The following is a 20,288-nucleotide window of genomic DNA, read 5'->3' as shown; positions in this document are numbered from 1 at the left end:
TGGCAGTGGCAATTGAGGCAAGCCGAGGGACGGAAGCGCCAGGAGCGTCTTTGCCCTCAGCCAAGATGGCGGCTGCCGTGGACCTGTCCCGGCTCCGCCCCGCGGCCCCGGCCCCGCCTCCCCCTCGTCCCTCCCTCCGCCCCCTCGCCTCGTACAGTCCGGCCAGAGCCGCTCGCGCTGCGAGAGCGGGCTTCGGGCACTTGACATGGCGGCAGCGGCGGCGATTGCAGCGGCGAAGGGGAATGGGGGCGGCGGTGGCAGGGCCGGGGCCGGGGACGCCAGCGGCACGCGGAAGAAGAAGGGCCCGGGGCCCCTGGCCACGGCGTACCTGGTTATCTACAATGTGGTGATGACAGCCGGGTGAGTCTGGGGCTCGGGGAGGCGGGGAGGCGGGGAGCCAACGCGGCCGGGGAGGGAGCGCTGCGGCCAGCGGCGCGGCCCGCCGCAGGCAGTGCATCCCGGGCGGGCGGTGCCCGGGACCCGGCACCTGGTCGCTGAGGGCGGCCGAGCGCTGAATCGGCCCCGGTGGCTGCCCGCGAGCTCCCTCCTGCGCTGGGGGTCGAGCCAAGTTCCCAGGCACTGGGGCGCGGGGACGGCTGCCGGGCGCTGGCTCGCGAGGGCCGCGGGAGAAAAGGTGGGGCTGGCCACAGGTGCGGGGCCCGGGGCGGCGGCCGGATGACCTGCCTCGCGGAGCCCATCCCGGGCGACCAGGCTCGGATGGTGAACGGCGCCAGCCTAGGGAGTGGAGGAGCTGTGGCTGCAGGGTGACCATTCATTTGGGCGGCTGTTTTCAAAATCTGGACTGCGCTTTAATCCGAAAGGTATTGGGAAAGAGTTCAAAGTTTTTGGCCAGCGACATAAGCAGAGCTGAGTTTTAGATGAGTTCAGACTTTCAGGATGGGTTGGGGTGGAGAAGAAGCTGGGGAGTAGAAGGCAGAGTTACTGGGGAGGGGGAGAATAGACCCTCGAAACGGTTTTACCCATCTTCTGTCTCCCTCATTTTAGTCCATCCCTTATCCCGGCGGGTTTTTAGTTCAAGCTCTGCCACTAACTAGCTGTGTGACTTTGGATAAATCATCTTATTTCTCTAGCCTCCGTGTTTTCATCTGTAAAACTGAAGGGTTGGGCTGGGTGATGAAGGTTCCTTCAGCTCTGCAATTCTTTATCTCGTCATTTTGGTGAGGAGGATCACAGGATCAGACAATTTGTTATATATTTTTTAAGTTATCTTCATTTGTAATTTTTAAAGAAGTCCTAACATTTTATGAAAAATTTCAAACATACAGAAGAGTTGAAAGAATTGTATAGTGAATATCCATTTTTATTTAGTTTTAAAGTAGGTGATACATTGGCAGGGTTCAAAATGAAAAACATAAGGGAATACAGTGAAAATCTTTCCTCCCACCTTTCCCTTCTACCCAGATCCCCTCCCTCGAGGCAGTTAATTTTGTATATCCTTAAGATGCTGATGCAAGCAAATATGTTTATACATCCCCCTACCCCTTTTTAAAATAAGACAAATGCCAATATATTATTATTTTTACAATTCAGCACCTTGCTTTTTTTTTCAAAAAAAAAGAAAATACATCGTGGGAGGATCATACATGTATTGCTAGTATTAGAAATGGTAAGTGTTGAAACCTAGGCTCAGAGAAGTTGTGACTTGCATGAGATCATAGAACTTGTTAGTAGAAGTTCAGGATCTGGAAATCATTTCTCTTGACTCACAGGTCAATGAAGAACTAGTACAGATACAAGCTTTATATCACATCAGTGGTCACATAGATTGATTTTTAAAAGAACATCCAGGAATCTCTCTGTGTGTATTAATATTTATATATGTAATTCTTGTTGTCTTAGCAAGGGCTGGTGAGGGCATTGGACTGGAGAGGGATTTTAAGGTACATTGGTAAGAAGAAAGAAGTCTATTCCTGAGCAATGAACATAGAGAATGGGGTGGAGGGTAAGGAGTGGTGTCTTAAACCAGGAAGATAAATTGGGATTGTGAGAGCAAAGTAAGCTTTTTTTTTTTTAAAAGGCTGTTAATGGTTATACCAGTTACACCATTAAATAATTTCTTCTTTTACAAACTCTTATTTGATGTCCTTATATGATAGTTTTTGGAAATAGCATAGACCACACACACCCCATTGCCTAGTTGATACTATACATTGATCTAAATCCTTCCAGGAGACATACCTTAATAAAAAGGTCCATTTGTTTTATTATGGAACTTAACAAAACATTATGTTTATTTTTGAGAAGGACAGTGGAACAAAAATATAACATTCATGGCTGTATGCTTAAGTGCTTTCCTGTTTTATGATTTGTATTGATCTGGCTTTCATTTCTGAGTTGATTTGGGGAAATTTGGCTAAAAAACTTTTTTTTTTTTTTTTAACAAGAGCCCTTTATTCTTAATTTTAAAAGGATAGATTTTAAGGTATGGGTAATTGTTCCAGTGAGACAATTATAAAAATAGTTTAAAGGATCTTCTTTCTACCCTATAATTATTAAAAACCCTTTAATTGCACAGGCTGTTTAAAATTTTCCTTTAACTATTTTTTTCTCGTCTTAGATTTTCTTGGCACCTAATTTAGTAGCACAAGGACCATTTTAGCTTATTCCTTTCCTTTTGGCCTTGTTCTCAATAGCAAAGTTGCCAAAAAAAATGAGCTCCAGATGGGTGAGGTGCCACTATGCTTTCACTGAGCCCTCTTGGTAAGGTGCTGTTGGTGTTGCAACATTTCAGTGCATTACAGCTTGGCATTTGAGAGCTATCATCCATAAATCCAGATTACTGATGCTTGAGGTCACCTTTAGCAATATCTTTTATTGCCACAGCTGTTTATTAACCTAAATCCTACTTTTTTTATTTTTATTTTTTCCTGATTGCTCTTTTCTCTTTTACTAGGTGGCTGGTTATAGCGGTTGGTCTGGTCCGAGCATACCTGGCTAAGGGTAGCTACCATAGCCTTTATTATTCAATTGAAAAGCCTTTGAAATTCTTTCAAACTGGAGCCTTATTGGAGGTAGGTCCTGAGATTTATTGTTGTTATTGATTTCCATTGGTATAAAGAGAAACATGCAACTAAATTATATTGAAGTAGCATACCTCCATTGGATTCGTGTTAAATTTTGAAATTTTGCCTCCTCACGTACTAAAGTGTTGATACCTAGGCTTTTTGATGTTCTAGATTGGGTAAAATCTCATTTAACTTATATTACCTTGAATATATTTTATATTCGACTTTGGAAAATCAACTGAAACAAGCTTGTATTAGGATTTTAAAAAATTCTAGGGACATCCTGAGGAAGCACTGGCAAAATCAGATGCTTTCAGGGTTTATGTAATAGAAATAGTGAAGTTGGTGGGTGTAGGATATTGGGAGTGATAGATAGAAGACATAATAGAGAGCCTGTCTAAAGGCATCCAAATTTTAAAAATTTAACAAAAATGTATTGATTTCCCTGCATTAAGGGCAATGTATATCCAGCCCTCTCTCTTGGGGTAAGTATAGATTAGCATTTTGGAATTGCAAGGGACAAAAACCAATTCAAACTATTTTAAGCAAAAAAGGAATTTTCTGGCCTCTGTAGTTGATACAGATACAGGATTAATTTACAAAGAAACTAGCTCAGGAATGAGAACCAAGGAGTTGACGCTGCCAGATTCTCTTGCTTTCTCTCATCTCTGCTTGTCTGTTTCTCTTTGAATGTTGGTCTTGGGCTCTCCACATGGTGGGAAACAGGGAGGGTGTTTATTTTTCTCAGCATTTGTGTCACATAGTTCCCAGGGAGGATTCTGGTTGGCCCTACTTAGACTGTGCCAGTGATGTGAGGTGCTTGATTAGCCAATCTTAGGACATATGCCCATTCTTCTGTCTGAGGGACTATAGACTTTGTTTATGGAAAAGAGGAATGGGGATAGCTTTGGGCTATCAATAGCCGCAGTAGTTCATTATGGTGAAAAACCTTCAGATTGCGGGGAAGATCTGGTTCATTTTGCTTAGCCTCCAGGCAAGACCATCTTGACATTTATACTTTACTGGCAACTTTTAAAACCTGAACTATCGAATGATACTTAAGAAAAAGTCGTTTATCTCGCTGGGCATGGTGGCTCACGCCTGTAATCCCAGCACTTTGGGAGGCCGAGGCAGGCGGATAACGAGGTCAGGAGATTGAGACCATCCTGGCTAACATAGCGAAAACCCGTCTCTACTAAAAATACAAAACTTAGCAGGGTATGGTGGCACACGCATGTAGTCCCAGCTACTGGGGATTCTGAGGCAGGAGAATCGCTTTGAACCGGGAGGCAGAGGTTGCAGTGAGCCGAGATCACGCCACTTGTACTCCAGACTGGGCGACAGAACCAGACTCTGTCTCAAAAAAAAAAAAGAAAAAAGAAAAAAAGAAAAAATCGTTTATCTCATGAAATGAAATGTGATACCTCTACCTTTCATTCTCACTCTTTTTTATTTTCTTGAGACAGGGTCTTGCTCTGTCGCCCAGGCTGGAGTGCAGTGGTGCAATCATGGCCATGGCTCACTGCAGCCTTGAACTCCTGGGATCAAGCAGTCCTCCCACCTCAGCTTCCAGAGTAGCTGGGCCCACAGGCGTACACCACCATACATGGCTAATTTTTAAAACTTCGTGGAGACAGAGTCTCCCTGTGTTGTCCAAGCTGGTTTCAAACTCCTCAGCTCAAGCAGTCTTCCCATCTCAGCCTCTCAAAGCACTGGGATTACAGGCGTGAACCACTGCACCCAGCCCACTCTCACTTTATTTATTTATTTTTTTGAGAGAGGGTCACTCTGTCACCCAGGCTGAAGTGCAGTGGTGTGATCACTGCTAACTGCAGCCTCGACTTCCCAGGCCCCAGCCATCCTCCCACCTTATCCTCCCAAGTAGCTGGGACCACAGGCATGCACCACTGTGCCTGGCTCATTTGTATATTTTTGGTAGAGATGAGGTTTGGCTGTGTCACCCAGGTGGGATCCACTCTCACTTTCTAAATCAGAAAGTTATCCATTTTGCTTTTGTTTTTTTCTCTTAGAAGGCAGAGGAGTTTCTTTTTTTCTTTCTTTCTTTTCTTTTCTTTTCTTTTCTTTTTTTTTTTTTTTTCCTTTGAGACAGGGCCTTACTCTGTTGCCCAGGCAGGAGTGCAGTGGTGGGATCTCGGCTCACTGCAACACAGAGGAATTTCAATAGTGTCCATACTTAGACATTTTAAGTAGGTGGTATGATGAAATGCGCTTCCAGCTGGAAGCCTGAGTACCTTTTTTATTTTAAGTATAATAGTTTTCCCAACTGACTCTAGAGATTTGGGCGAGTCTTTTCTCTCTTATCTACCTCCTTTTCATTTGTAAAATAATTAGGTTAAAGTAGATTTCTAAAGTCCCTTACTACCCTAACCATTTGAGTCTGAGGAAATTTTAACAAATCCTAATGTGAACCATTTTTTAAACTTAGAGGCTTGAACTTTTTTTGGAAGGGGACACTAGTAAATAAGTAGTACTTTCTATCTCAGAGCCTTGGCCAGTATAGTTCCCTCAAGCTACAGAGAAGCAAATTTGGAGTCAAGACCATCAGACTCCCAGTACTTGATATAGTAGGGGGTTGTCCCCAATTGGAATACTTCAATAATTTAAAGGGGTTTCTATCTCTTTAAGACATCATAATATTAGGGCTGAGCACAGTGGCTTATCCTTATCATCCCAGCAATCCCAGAGCTTTGGGAGGCCAAGGCAGCAGGATCGCTTGAGGGCAAGAGTTCGAGACCAACTTGGGCAACATAGCAAGACCTCGTCTCTACAAAAAAAAATTTTTTTTTTTTTTAGCTGGGCTGGGTGGTGGGTACCTGTAGTCCCAGCTACTTGGGAGGCTGAAATGGGAGGCTTGAGCTTGAGCCCAGGAGTTTGAGGCTGCAGCGAACTATGATTGCATCACTACAGTCCAGCCTGGATGACAGAGTGAGACCTTGTCTCAAAAAAAAAAAAAAACCAGCAAAAAAAAAACACTTGGTAATGTTAGAAGTATAATGTTTAAAATTTAAGTATATCTTATGGAAGGTAGGGACATTAAACAGTGTCATACTTTAAAATCCACTCAGGAACCAAGTCTTAGACTTTGAAGGATTAGCCTGTTTATCCTTATAGAATTTTTAATAGGGATTTAGGAAAATATCTTGGATTTTTGGTTTTATCTCTGTTATCCCCGCTAAGAACCAATTAAGTGACAAATCCTGGATTTGATTTTGGGAAAAAGTCTGCATAAGGAAGTGACGACTCCCAGGAACATGCAGGCAATTAACATTGCAAAGGTCAGTGATGGAAGTAATCCCTTGGACTGCGCGTTAGAGCAGGCTTGCTGAAACAACAGTTTCTGTGGTTGAGGAGCTTTTCATTGCCTACCCCATCTATGCTGTGTAATAATTAGATGTGTATGATATTGTTTAATTACACATAAGTTATCCCGATGGGAATTATTAGTGTTGACAGTATATCCTGTTTACAGGAGGAGAAAATGAATCCAGGGAAGGCAGCTACTCATTTATATCTCTTTATGCTAAATGTTATTCTTTATTAGGTTCTGTGGGAGTTTACTTAAAAAGGAAATCGAAATTACTTGTTCTCCAATTTCAAATCTTCTTAGGAAAATAATAACACTTTGCTTTTTAAAAGCCATAAAAACATTTACCAAGCAAGTACAAAGGAGCATGTAGTAGTGAGGTACAAAAGGAAGCCTGGCTGAGTGCCGTGGCTCACACCTGTAATCCCAGCACTTTGGGAGGCTGACATGGGGGGACTGCTTGAGGCCAGGAATTCAAGACCAACCTGAGAAACATAGCGAGACCCCATCTCTACAAAAAATTTAAAAATTAGCCAGGCATGGTAGCATATGCCTGTAGTCCCAGCTAATCAGGAGACTGAGGCCGGAGGATCACTTGTGCCCAGGAGTTCAAGGCTACAGTGAGCCATGATCGTGCCACTGCACTCCAGCCTGGGTAACAGAGCAAGACCCCATTTCCAAAAAAAACAGTATATATAAATAAAATGCTACTCATGGATAAAATGGGATCTATGGATATAAACATTCATAAAATTAATAAAAGCAAATGAATTACTGATATATGTTATGCCTGGATAAATCTTGAAAAAAAGGCATGTGAAAGGAGGCAGATACAAAAAGTCACAAATAGTATGATATCATTTATATGAAATATCCAGAAAGGCAAATCCATAGCGACAGAAAGTAGAGGAATTATTAGGGGATGTGGGAAGAGAGAATGGGGAGTGACTGCTAATGGTACAGGATTTCCTGTTAAGGTGATGATATTGTTCTTGAAATAGTGGTGGTGGGTGCACAACTCTGTGAACATATTAAAAACCACTGGATTGTACAGTTTAAAATTGTGAATTTTGTGGCATGTGAAGTATATGTCAGTTTTTAAAAAACGAGTTCCTCTGTAATGAGCTGTGGATGTTTTCTACTTTATTCATTTTTTGGAGTCCGTGATAGTCATTGATAAGGCAGATGTTATCTTTGCGTATTTGTCAAGTATAGTTAGATTAAAAATTAGTAGATTGATGCAGTTATGGCAGTTTAAAATTGTGTCTGAGAGTATTTGGGTTTCTCAATATCTTTGGTTAACATAAGACTGTAATTATAGCAAAGACACTTTCAAATACTCATGATTGGATATACCTCTGCGATTGACAGTGAGATTTCAAATGGGTTAAAGATTGCTCTGCAAAGAGGTTAACTGTTGAGATTGATACAGACTATCTTCAACGTATTTACATTGCTGTATATGTCATTTACCTACTATTGTGCATCTGGGACTGCCTGATGGACCACAGGAACTCCCTTTCCTTCCCATTCTCTTACAGATCTTTCTTCTACTTAAAATCCCTTATCTACAAAAATGAATAAACAACCCAATCTCATTTCTGATCGTGTTGAATTGATCTAGGACAGGGTCTGGAAAAGTGGTGAGAGACAGCAGACAGCTTTTGTTAGTCTTCTAACCCCACCACCACTTTCTGAGCCCCATCTGTGTGTTCCGGTCTCACTCTTCAGACCTCACCTCACAATGCTCTTCAGATCCTTTAATGAATAGGAAACTGATTTGGGGTATTTCTCTAAAATATATCAAAGTCTTAGGAACTTGCAGTGTCCTTAAGAAGAAAGATCCCTTCTTATCTCCCTGCCAGTTTTTCTTTCTTTATGGCTCAAACACTAACTGATTTTTGCCATGGAGGTATAGCGCTTCAGACTGCTTTTGTAAACTGGTTTGAGGACATAACCATTGTCTGTTATATTTTTCCTTCTTGTGGAAACATTCTGATTTCCCAATAATAATCTCAAAAAGGAACTTCTAAAAAGCAAGCTACATGCATATGTTAGGCTTCTTTTATTCTGGACCCATTTTGAGGAGACACATCTCTAAAAGAGGCTTTTGAAAAGCTAGCAAGAGCAAGTCATAGTGGAGATATCTAACACAAATAGGAATGACAACAAATCCCAGAAAAACCAACTTCTCAAACAGTGTGAAAACCAGAGGAAAACGCTAACTTGATTAAAATTAATAAGTGTCACAACATTAGAAGGGAATAGGGAGCCGGAAGGAAACAGGAACCCACCCACACAGAACTCACTGCTTGGTGACTCAAGCAAATAGAAGCAAATTGATGTGGTATTCAAGAGGTGCAATAGCTAACATCTGTAGAAAGGAGTGTGCTGAAATTAAAAAAAAAAACAACAACTAAAAATATCAGTGGTGGCAATGTAGGGCAGGAAGGAGCCACAGTGCAAGAAATAGGTGATACTGAAGATTCAAAAAAGGCAGGAGTTTCCAATCGCATTCTCATATAAAATCAATTGCAGAACAGAAGTCATAGGGAAATTTTCACAGTTCACCATGTAAAAGAAACGTTACAAAACATTGTAACAGAAAAACAATATGTATAGAACCAGTGTATCTAGAAAACCTGATAAGGGTGTATAAGCTTTCAAAAAGTAAGACTACCAGAAGAAGTAGAAAAGGTTGGAATATACAGCTTATAAATAATCAGGGAGAAAAGTTACAGAAAACTTTGCTGAACTGAAAGGCCACCTCACTATGGTTAGTGAGAGTTTATGGTGTTCCACAACAAAAAAATTTCTTCCCTTCCTTAAACAATTTCCAGCATAAAAGAGCAGATTTTAAAATATAATAGTTAAAAACAACTTGGGACCTTAAACCTGAAAGAAGAAATAATCCCCGTGAAGCTAGTAGGAAACGTTAGGTTCCTGGATAACAGACCATGCAATTTCCTACAGTTGGAAACGTTTTGAAAACACTTAGAAAAACTAATGGAACTTTGTAAGCACCTTATCAAAGAGTATTTAACTTTAATCAGAGTAGTTAGCTGTTATCAAAGAATAACTGTTATATAAATAAATAAAATTAACCAAGTTTTCAAACTAGCACTGTCCAATAGGACTTTCTGCAGTGATAATGTTGGAACGCTGTTCAAAACAGTAGCCACTAGTCACTTAAAATGTGGCTAGTGGGTCTGAGGAACTGAGTTTTAAATTTTATTTACTTTTGGTCGGGAGTGGTGGCTGACACCTGTAATCCCAGCACTTTGGAAGGCCAAGGTGGGAGAATCGCTTCAGGCCAGGAGTTCAAGACCAGCTTGGGCAATATAGCAAGACCTCATCTCTGCAAAAAATTTCAAAAATTAGCCAGATACAGTGGCGCACATTAGTCCTAGCTACTCGGGAGGCTAAGACAGGAGAATCGCTTGAGCCCGGGAGTTTCAGGCTGAAGTAAGTTACGGTCACTCTACTGCACTCCAGTCTAGGGGACAGAGAAAGACCCTGTTTTACAAAAAAATAAAAATGAAAATTCTTTACTCTTTATTTAAGTTTAAATAGGCACATATGGCTAGTGGCCACTGCACAGCATAAGCCTTTAGACCACAGTACAGATTGCAGTGTGATCACGTGGAATCCCATAAGATATTTCAGATTTTACCAGGATAGAATCAAGTGGTAAGGAGGACAAACATAACAACGTAAATTTTGTATCACTCCAGAGTTTATAAATTTTTAAATCGATAATAACGAGAATAGTTATATGCTGATGTTTTCAAATTAGGAAAATCAATAGGGGATAAAAGCATAATTACAGATACTGAAAAAGGCATGGAAGAGTATATATCAAACTGTTACTTAGAGCTTACCTCTGGAGGGGCGTGGTATTTTGGGGCAAGGAGGGGAGTAAAAGATTACCACTTTTAATATACTTCAGTATGTATTTATCACTTACATGAAACATATAATTTTTAAAAATAAAATTCTATATTATATGTAATTGAAAACAAGATGAATGAGGAAAGTAAGATTTTAAAGTTTTTTGATAAAGGAAAACAATAGGTAGCTTAGTTTATTTTTCGATTTAAAGAGAAATAGAGTTTTACATCTACAAATCCTGTTAATTTTTTTAATGACAGGAGAATAATAATAAACCTATAGCATAATAGAGTATAGCAAAAATGCATCATTTTTTATGTTTATGCACATGGACTGATTAAATTTATCAACATAAAAAGATGAAATGATGGTTACTGGTTAAAAACTAAAGTCTTAACAATCTGTTGCTTATGAGGCTGACTTTTAAGTTTACTAAGGGACAAACCAGCTTGCCATGACCGAGTGTCAAGAAAAGCAGGACTACCCAGTTACAGCATGAGATAAAGTTGATTTCAGAGCAGAAGCTGAAAAGAACCTTAGTTCACAATTTGTCAGTAGCAAGAACATGGGAGACACATGTTGGTGAAATCATATGATGAATGAATGATTATCTGAACAGAGAAACAAAATATGTAAAAAGCCGGCAGAAATGCTATAGAAGTTAACAAATAGAATTGTTCTTAAGAGATGTCACAGTATATGTAAAAACACTAGAGACAAGAAATTTGGATATGAAGACTTGGTTTTGCCATTAATTAGCCCTGTGACCTTGATCTTAACCTCTCTCACCCTCAATTCATTATGTGCAGTGAATACACTGGATTAGATGACCTTACATTTTTCCCCACTTTTTTTTTTTTTTTTTTTTTTTTTTTTGAGACGGAGTCTCGTGCTGTGTCACCCAGGCTGGGGTGCAGTGGCGCGATCTCGGCTCACTGCAAGCTCCGCCTCCCAGATTCACGCCATTCTCCTGCCTCAGCCTCCGAGTAGCTGGGACTACAGGCGCCCGCCACCACGCCCGGCTAGTTTTTTGTATTTTTAGTAGAGACGGGGTTTCACCATGTTAGCCAGGATGGTCTCGATCTCCTGACCTCGTGATCCACCCGCCTCGGCCTCCCAAAGTGCTGGGATTACAGGCTTGAGCCACCGCGCCCGGCCCATTTTTCCCCACTTTTAAGTTCTGTGAGACTTCAACATTTCACTATCAGAATATGAAAATTAAGCACATAATGAATTAGTAAATTATAGGGCTGGAGATAGCAAGAAAAGTGAAATTAAGTGACAAAGGAAAAATACTGGTAATTGAGGAACCTTTTTACCTATTTCCTCCTTAAAAATTGGATGTAAAAGGATTTTGAAAACATGTTTGGAGTCTGAGGGAGCCCAATGAATAACCAACACCCCTTTGCTTGTTTATGTTCTAAACATTGAGCAATAACTCAAAGGAGTTACATAAGGATCCTAAAAATCACCTTTATTAGTGATAAGGCTGAGGACATGCTTTAGTGTGCCAGTCAAATGGGTTTGCTAACTGAACTCGACAGTTAGACTCACCACTCACCCTGTCCTGAGCAGCAGCAGACAGGCTGTCTTAGAAGAAACGATGAGAACTTAAGTTCTCTATGGAACCTCTCAGGTGGAGCTGAATTGAGCACACCCCATTTATTCCTCCCAAATTTACCCTCAAATGAGTCATCCTTTCCAGAGGTAAAGTAATTAAAGGAGACCAGTACTATGTGGTGGAAATCCATCCTCATAGAAACCAGAAGAGAGGGGAAAGGTGTTTTCTGCCAGTAATAAGTACTATATATTCATTGTAGAAAAAACTCAGATGCAGAAGAAAATGCATAGCAGTCATAATCTAAAGATAATCACTGTTAACATTTTGGTGTCTATCCTTGAAGACTATATATTATTATTATTGGTAAGTTTTAAGCAAGAATGGAATCATGTATGTGTAGAATACGATAATTCCTAAAACAAATCAAATACGGGTAAATGTAACTCAGATTGGTTATGGACTTCTGCACAGTAAATAAAACGAGTGTAGTGGACATGTCTGTGGAGCTGCCCAGCTCAGCGTGCCCTCTCTGGAATTTGTCTGGTTCTCAAGGCTGGACCCTTAGCAGCTACATCTCTATTCCCTGACTCTGCATCTTAGGCCATAGCTGGCTGATCCAGGAGTGCATAACTGACCCAAAGTGGGCTAGTCAGGTTTTTTTTTTCCTCCCAAGAATTTTGAATTTTGAATTGAAAGACAGAGATGGGGAATCACTATAGCTGGATCACATTAAGTCTGTGGGCTGCAGCTGAGGTCTTGAAAGCTGCTTGGGTTTCTATTCCTTTTGAGATTTGTTAAACTTTTTGGGGCTTTGTTGTTATTGTTTTACCTTGGATTAAAAATGAAATTGAACAGAATGGTTGGTAACCTACAAAAATAATTCCCCTAGTTCAAATTTTAGAAACTTTGAAAAGATGTTTCCAAGTAACCTATTGTGCAAATGGCATTTTGACATTGAGGTTAAATTTTAAAACTAAAATCAGTTTATTGCCAATGGAAATGGAAAGGACGCAAGAGGAGAGAGGAGTTTATGGTGCATGTTTTCTTCTCTTTTTTTGAGACAGGGTCTTGCTCTGTTGCCCAGGATGGAGTGTAGTGGCATGATTGTAGCTCATTGCAGCCTCAACCTCTTGGGCTCAAGTGATCCTCCTGCCTCAGCCTTCCAAATAGCTAGGACTACAGGCACATGCCACCATGCACAGCTAGTTTTAAATATTTTTTGTAGAGATGGGGTCTCACTATGTTGCACAGGCTGGTCTTGAACTCCTGACCTCAAGTGATCCTCCTGCTTTGGCCTCCCAAAGTGTTGAGATTACAGGCATGAGCCACTGTGCCTGGTCCAACATGTATTTTCAAGGAAGATTTTGAATATGGCAAGTCATCTTAAAATTTTTTTTGATGAAATGTGCTTATTCTTGTCCAGTGATTCTTAGTGGACCTCAACAAAGCAGTGCCAGCACTTCACTTCACCACTTCAGGGTGCATTTTGGAAAATTGTGAGGGTATTTCAATTGCCACAATGACTGGAGATACTACTGGCTAGATGTCCTACGGTATGTGAGACAGTCCAACTTCAAGAAGATTTGTTCTGCATCCTCCTTGGCTTCCGCATATCTCCCCAGGCCAACCCCTCTACAAATATAAATGGACAACTTTTTAGTACGTATTAATACTGAAAGATCTTCAGGAGAAACTAAAAAGCTTATTAAGTTAGAAGAAGGTTGTGGTCTTAGTTTTTTGTTGCTGCATAACAAAAATACCACAAACCTAGCGGCTGAAAACAACACTCATCGATTAGCTCACGGTTCTCTAAGTCAGAAGCTGGGCTTGACTGGGTTCTTTGCTCGGGGGTCTCATAAGACTGAAATCAAGGTGTCAGGCAGGCTGGATGATTTCTTATCTGGAGGTTCCAGGGGAAGAATCTGCATTCAAGCTCATCCAGGTTATTGGCTGAATCTAGTTGTAGGTGTGAGGTCTGCATTTCCTTGCTAGCTGTCAGCAGGCGGTCACTCCTTACTCCTAGAGGCTGCTCTCCAGGCCTTGTACATGACCCCCCTGCAGCTTCAAAGCCAGATTGGCCTGCTGAATCCCTCTTGTTCTTTGAATATCTTTGACTTCCCCTTCTGCCACCAGCCAGAGGAAAGTGCTTTTAAAGGGCTCATCTGGTTGGTCGGGTCCACCCACATAATATCTCTATCTTCAAATCACTTGACTTGAAACTTTAATTATGCTTGCAAAGTCCCTACACTGCAGTACCTAGATTAGTGTTTGATTGAATAGCCAAGGAACAGTAATTGTGGGGGATCGCCTTAAGAATGCTGCCCTACCACCATCATTGGTATGAAGCAAGAAGCTTAAGTGAAATGAAGGTATTGTCTCAAAATAATTAAGTAATTTATTCTCTCTGCACATTCTGTTCTGTAAGCATTACAGCATTTCTAGTTTGCATATTTAGTTGAAAAGGATTTCAGCGCAGTAGTGAAAATCATTGAAAATCAGTTTTGAGATTCCTGTTTAGATTTCAATTATTAAATTATTGGAGACACATGAAATGCAGGGATTTCATTGGATTTCTTTAATATAGACTAATATTTCATATTATTGCCTGTGTGTGTGTGTAATGGTATGAAATCTAGGTTGTGAAATGTAAATTTTATTTTGGGATAGCTTGTCTTCTGTTTTGTCCTAAAAGTATCCTCTGTTACACAACGGCTTTATTGCCTCTTGCATTACAGTTTTTTTACATCTAATTCCTCTTCTGTTCCTTATTGCACCATTTAAAGAATATATTTTCAAGATCTTTTTACAGATTGTACACTGATTATATGTCTCAATAGGATTTCAAGGCAGAAGGATGGATTTTCTGTGATACTCTCTTCCGACCCTATCCCATGACATAACCTAGGAGATTATTTAGATTATTTTGACACTTTATAAATAAATAAGACCTAGCTGATTTGAAATAGTATTGTACTCCTTCAATTTCTCTACTTTGACTTTTACTTACTTTAGCATATTATTCCAACTTTGTATAAGGTTACTTCTTTATTTCTATTGTTATCTTAATACTCTTTTTTCCAAGTATGAGTCTGTACCTCTACCTCTGCCCTTTTATTTTCCTATACTTGCCCACAGTGGTTTCTGTTACTCTTATTTTTAAATCCAGACTTTTTTATTATAACTTACTATGTACATCTGACTGCATCATTATGTCCCCATTTACAAGTTGAAATACATATTTTGAAAAATAAATTACTTTTTATTTCTTCTTTGCATATCAATTGGGACATTGTATTTATTTGCTTTTGAAAATTTTGTATAGGTAGGTCATTTTATCTATGAATTTTTTTTCAGAATGGTAGAGGAGGTGTTATAAAAATATATGTGATTAAAAAGGGGAGAGTGCATCTGAGGACTGAGACCTACTACTGCTCTGTCATGCAAAGAAGACATGCTAGCCATTCATTGCTGTGTGTCCTCTCCTGCAGTGTCCTGTTGCTAATCAGCAGCCTGGATGTCTTTTTTTTTTTTGAGACAGAATCTTGCTCTGTCGCCCATGCTGGAGTGCAGTGGCGCGATCTCAGCTCCCTGCAACCTCTGTCTCCTGGGTTCAAGCGATTCTCCTGCCTCAGCCTCCCGAATAGCTGAGACTGCAGGCATGTGCCACTATGCCCAGCTGATTTTTTGTATTTTTAGTAAACATAGGGTTTCACCATGTTGGCCAGGCTGGTCTCAAACTCCTGACCTCAGGTCATCCGCCCCCCTCGGCCTACCAAAGTGCTGAGATTGTAGGCGTGAGCCATCATGCCCGGCCAGTCTGGGCATCTTGCTGCATACATGGATAGACTAGGTTTTCTGGGCCGGGTGCGGTGGCTCATGCCTGTAATCCCAGCACTTTGGGAGGCCATGGCTGGTGGATCACTTGAGCCCAGGAGTTCAAGACCACCCTGGGCAACATGGCAAAAGCCTGTCTATACAAAAAATACAAAAATTAGCCAGGCGTGGTGGCAATTGCCTGTAGTCCCAGCTTCTCAGGAGGCTGAGGTGGGAGGATTGCTTGAGTCCAAGGAAGTTGAGGTTGCAGGGAGCTGTAAGTGCACCACTGCACTCTGCCTGGGTGGCAGAACAAGGTCCTGTGTCCAAAAAAAAAGAGCAGGTTTTCTGTCTAGGCACTGTCATCTGTCTTCTTGTTTCAAAGAATGTTTTTCATTCCTCATTTTGATCTAGATCTTTTAGTTTTCCTCAACTTTGCAGCAGGAGGTGTAGCTTATCATATTTACACTTTAGTATTTACTTAACAGTGTTTTCTGTTGAAAAAGATTGTAAGATTTGCAATGTGGTAGTTATTTTGTTCTCGTGTCAGTTACCAGTAACATTGTGCAGCTTGGTTTGGTTTTTTAATCCAATCTCCCCACTTCCCTCCCCCCAAAATTGAGTGAAATAGTTTTTGAGCACAGAGTCTTATCAGGCTCAGGCATGTTTTAGATAAGCTAAGTCTTGTCAAGTTCTGACTCTGTAGATCTCATAACTAATGCACAATGAAATAATGTGGTACAATGGAAATAAAACCTAAGTTCTTGGTCCTGACCATCATTTACTGCCCTGGGCAAGTTGTGTGGCTTCTCTGAGCCTTGGTTTTCTTGTCTACAAGTAGAGATTTTCTGTCCTGCCTATCTGCCAGGTAATTGTTAGGATCAAACAATATAAAGACTGCTAGAGAAATGTAAAAATTCTGAAATGCCCTACAATAGCTGTTAGGTTATATCATCTAGAAAAGCTTTGGTCATTAAATCAATTTTAGAAGTGGCTTCAAATTACTTTTTTGCCACCACCACTGCCAGAGTTAAAACACTGCTATATAAAGGATGAGTTGGAAGGGGATTTAGAAGGACCTAATTTGCCAGTTTCATGGCCATTGAGATGGAGTGGAGATGGCAGTCTCACTCAAGGCACTGGAAATAAAAATGGAGCAGACAGACCCCAGAATCATCAGCAGGACTTAGAAACTGGTTGTACTTGAGGATGAGGGGAAGGAAGGACTGTTGAACCCCAAAGACCGGGAGGTTGGTTATCAAGAGGCATAATAGGCGTGATGGAAGAAAAGTGTGTGCTTCCCACTGAGGCTGTGTTTGAGTCTCTGCTGTGACTCCCAGATGGAGCTGTCCAGAGGCAGCTTGGCATGTAGGCCCAGATCCCCAGGAGACAGGATTGGATTGGACCACGGAGCCCCTCTGCAGTGAGATCATTGAATGAGGCAAGATGGGAACTGAGGGTGGAACTTAGTAGAATGAATGTCTGCATTGAAGGGCCTGCAAGGCAAGAAGGGCCAACAAAGGCTCTTCTTACCCTGTGTTCCAGAGTCCATGGCCATTCTGTTCTATAGCGTATGGGACATGGAGATGCTGTACACTTACTGCTCTTACAAGTTTGTGCATTTTAAAAGAGCCCTTGGTGTCTGATAAACCACTGAGTGGAAAGAGTAAATCTTCCTCAGAAAATCCTTCAAAGATGCACAAACTAAAAATGAACAAACAAAACTAGCAAGAATTTACATTTTGTTAAATAGCCTGTAACCAAGTTTAAAAATGGAATGTTCGTTTTTCATATTTAATACTGCTGGCAGATGCTGCTCTATTCTTACTGAAACATTAGTTTATACTAAATAAAACTTTAATACTATTGATTCTTACTAATTCTCCTCTTTTTTTCCCCTTTTTTCCTCTAGATTTTACATTGTGCTATAGGTAAGTATGGATTTTCCCCCCTACTACGTACAGTGAATTCTGCTTGTTTAAAAAGTCATAGATAATATGCTTGATTGATTTCTATTGAATATTGAAAAAATGAAATGATTTAGTCATCATATATGGAATTGCTAAAATTAGAGTGGCTTTCAGTTTCTGAAATCATAGGTACTATTTAGATGTTACGACTGAACACTTCATTAAAGGTCACAGCTATTTTGTTCTGTTAATTTAAAAGAGGTGTCTCCCACCTTCTCAGTGTAAGGGTAATAGAAACATTAGCATGTTTATGAAAATGTGGCTGGAATTCTGGTGCTGGGCTGTGTTGAAAAGTCGTTTCTGTGATCACTTAAATGGTATCATTCTCACTCCTTATCTTTCAAATGGGAGTCTTGTCTACCTCCCAGGTGAATATTACATATATGTGAGAGAGATTAGAAAAGTACTAAGTATAAAGAGTTACACAAATGTAGGGGATTTTTACTAAAAGCGAATACAGTATGTTTTCTTTTTCTTTTTGTGGGGAGGGGCGAGTCATCAAATTTTGCTGTGGAATAGAGGCATAACATCTAGTTTGGGGTGGCTAGACCCTTCTAATTGAATAAAAACCAGTGTTGAAAAGTTGATAGATCCCATAGAGCAAGCCCATAGTGATTGCTGTGCACTCCAGGTATGTCTGTCAAAGGGAGGATTTGAAGTTGATACTTATTCAGAAGCACTGAAGGTCTGAAAATTTGAGAACTGCAAATCTACACCATTATGGCCCATCAATTTAATCCACAACTAAAGTGGGTAGTTGCTATATTCAGGGAAACTTACAGTTCAGATGGGCACGCAGGTAGAGAACACCAAACTGTCCACTGTGGGTCTAGCAGAGGTCACTGTGGTATCTGGCTCCATTACCTTCTTTTTTTGTTATTGTTTTAGGGACAGGGTCCCAGGCTGGAGTGCATTGGTGCGATCATAGCTCAGCCTCCCAAGTAGCTGGGATTACAGGTGTGCACCACCATGCCTGGCTAATTTTTGTATTTTTAGTAGAGATGGGGTTTTTACCATGTTGGCCAGCCTGGTCTTAAACTCCTGGCCTTAAGTGATCCACCCACCTTGGCCTCCCAAAGTGCTGGGATTACAGGCATGAATCACCACGCCTGGCCAAGAACCTTGTTATAAAGAATTGCACCTTGGGCTGGGTGTGGTGGCTCATGCCTGTAATACCAGCACCTTGGGAGGCTGAGGCAGGAGGATCATTTGAGGCCAGGAGTTCGAGACCAGCCTGGGCAACACAGGGAGACTCCATCTCTACAAAAAAATAAAAAATGAGCCCCATATGGTGTTGCATGCCTGTGGTCCCAGCTACTCAGGAGGCTGAGGTGGGAGGATGGCTTGAGCCCAGGAGTTTGAGGCTTCAGTGAGCCATGATCACACCATTGCATTTTAGGTTGGGCAACAGAATGAGTCTCTGTTTAAAAAATTAAAAAAAAAAAAAAAAAGATTTGAAAGAATTGCACCTCTACTGGTTTCTCACTTCTTACCTGGGATTATGGGTAGAGCGTCCAGGGACCCCCTCAAATGATGTGCAAAATTTTTTATGTGTATTTCCATGTTTGTTTGGAGGGGCAGGTAGGGAGAGAATGCATAGCTTCAATTAGATTCTCCGAGGAGTTTGTGATTCCCAAAAGGCTAAGAAATGCTGTTTTGGAACCTTTGAATGGTAGATTTGAAAGCGGCTTGGGGGCTTATCTGTCCCGTGGTCTGCTTTCCCAGGAAGACTAGTGACTGGCCCAGGTCGTATAGTTGGTAAATAGGGAAGCTCATTTGGAGACAGGTCAGTCTGACACCTGCCTGATTTCATTTTATGATGAATGGGTTTTAACTTTTGTGCAGTCTTGCACACGTTTCCTTTTTAGTCCTTTATAATTTTGAAATGAAAAATTTTATCGTTTCATAAATGGTTAAATAAATCTTAAGCACAACCTAGCAGACTGGGGGATGTACTTGACCAGAGAGAGTTCTAGAACCTCTCAGGCCTTCTCCACATGACTGAACCCTGCCTCGTTCTTCCTCAACTCTCTTAACCTTCAGCTGTCTCTGTATAAAGCTCTCAGATGTATCTTTTCCAAGTATCTTAGCCGGTTCTGGCTGCTGTAACAAAATACCACAAATTGGGTAGCTTATAAATAACAAAAATTTATTTTTCACAGTTCTGGGGGCTGAGAATTCCAAGATCAAGGTGGTGCTGACAGATTCCCTGTCTGGTGAGGGTCTGTTCCTCGTAGACAGTAGCTTCTTACTGTGTCCTTGCATGGTGGAAGGAGCAAGTGAGCTCCCTTGGGCCTTTTATAAGGGCGCTAACCCTATTCATGAGATCCCTTGTAACCTAATCACCTCCTGAAGACCCCACCACTTAATACTATTGCACTGGGCATTAGGTTTCAACATAGGAATTTTGGAGGCACACAGACATTCAGGGTACAGCACCGAGCATGTGTACTATGATTTTTAGTTAATATTAGTTTTATTTTAATAACCCAAATCCTTTTATCTGTCTTAAAATATACCCTTATATGTCTTTATAAAATTTCTCTACCCCTGGAAATACAGTTTCTGACAAGTATATTTTTTCATTCACACCAAGAAAATTATCGAATGCCTAGCACGTGTGCATACCAGATGCTATTGGGCAGTGGGAGTAGAGAGGTGAGTGTACTCAGACTTAGGTCCAGGAAACCCACAGTCAGATG

At 40.9% G+C, this 20,288-nt stretch overlaps 1 protein-coding gene across 5 annotated transcripts in view; it reads left to right on the top strand.

Annotated features, from left to right (window-relative positions):
* Positions 1-159: 159 nt before the first annotated feature.
* HACD2 (3-hydroxyacyl-CoA dehydratase 2) overlaps positions 160-20,288 on the top strand; it is a 95,983-nt gene continuing 75,854 nt past the window's right edge. For 3 of the 5 annotated variants that reach the window (XM_003894022.3, XM_017955215.3, XM_017955216.2), the window contains exons 1-3: positions 161-360; positions 2,915-3,032; positions 17,529-17,547. In XM_003894022.3, coding sequence (XP_003894071.1) covers positions 206-360; positions 2,915-3,032; positions 17,529-17,547 — 292 coding nt within the window. In that variant the 5' untranslated portion in view covers positions 161-205. Of the gene's footprint in view, positions 361-2,914; positions 3,033-17,528; positions 17,548-20,288 lie in introns of those variants that run through there. The other 2 variants (XR_002520298.2, XM_021934134.2) reach the window with 2 other exon arrangements.

Source organism: Papio anubis, chromosome 2 (genome assembly GCF_008728515.1).
Source record: "Papio anubis isolate 15944 chromosome 2, Panubis1.0, whole genome shotgun sequence".
Classification (NCBI taxonomy): Eukaryota; Metazoa; Chordata; class Mammalia; order Primates; family Cercopithecidae; genus Papio; species Papio anubis.
The sequence above is the reverse complement of the archived record's forward strand: the minus strand, read 5'-3'. Positions and strand labels throughout refer to the sequence as shown.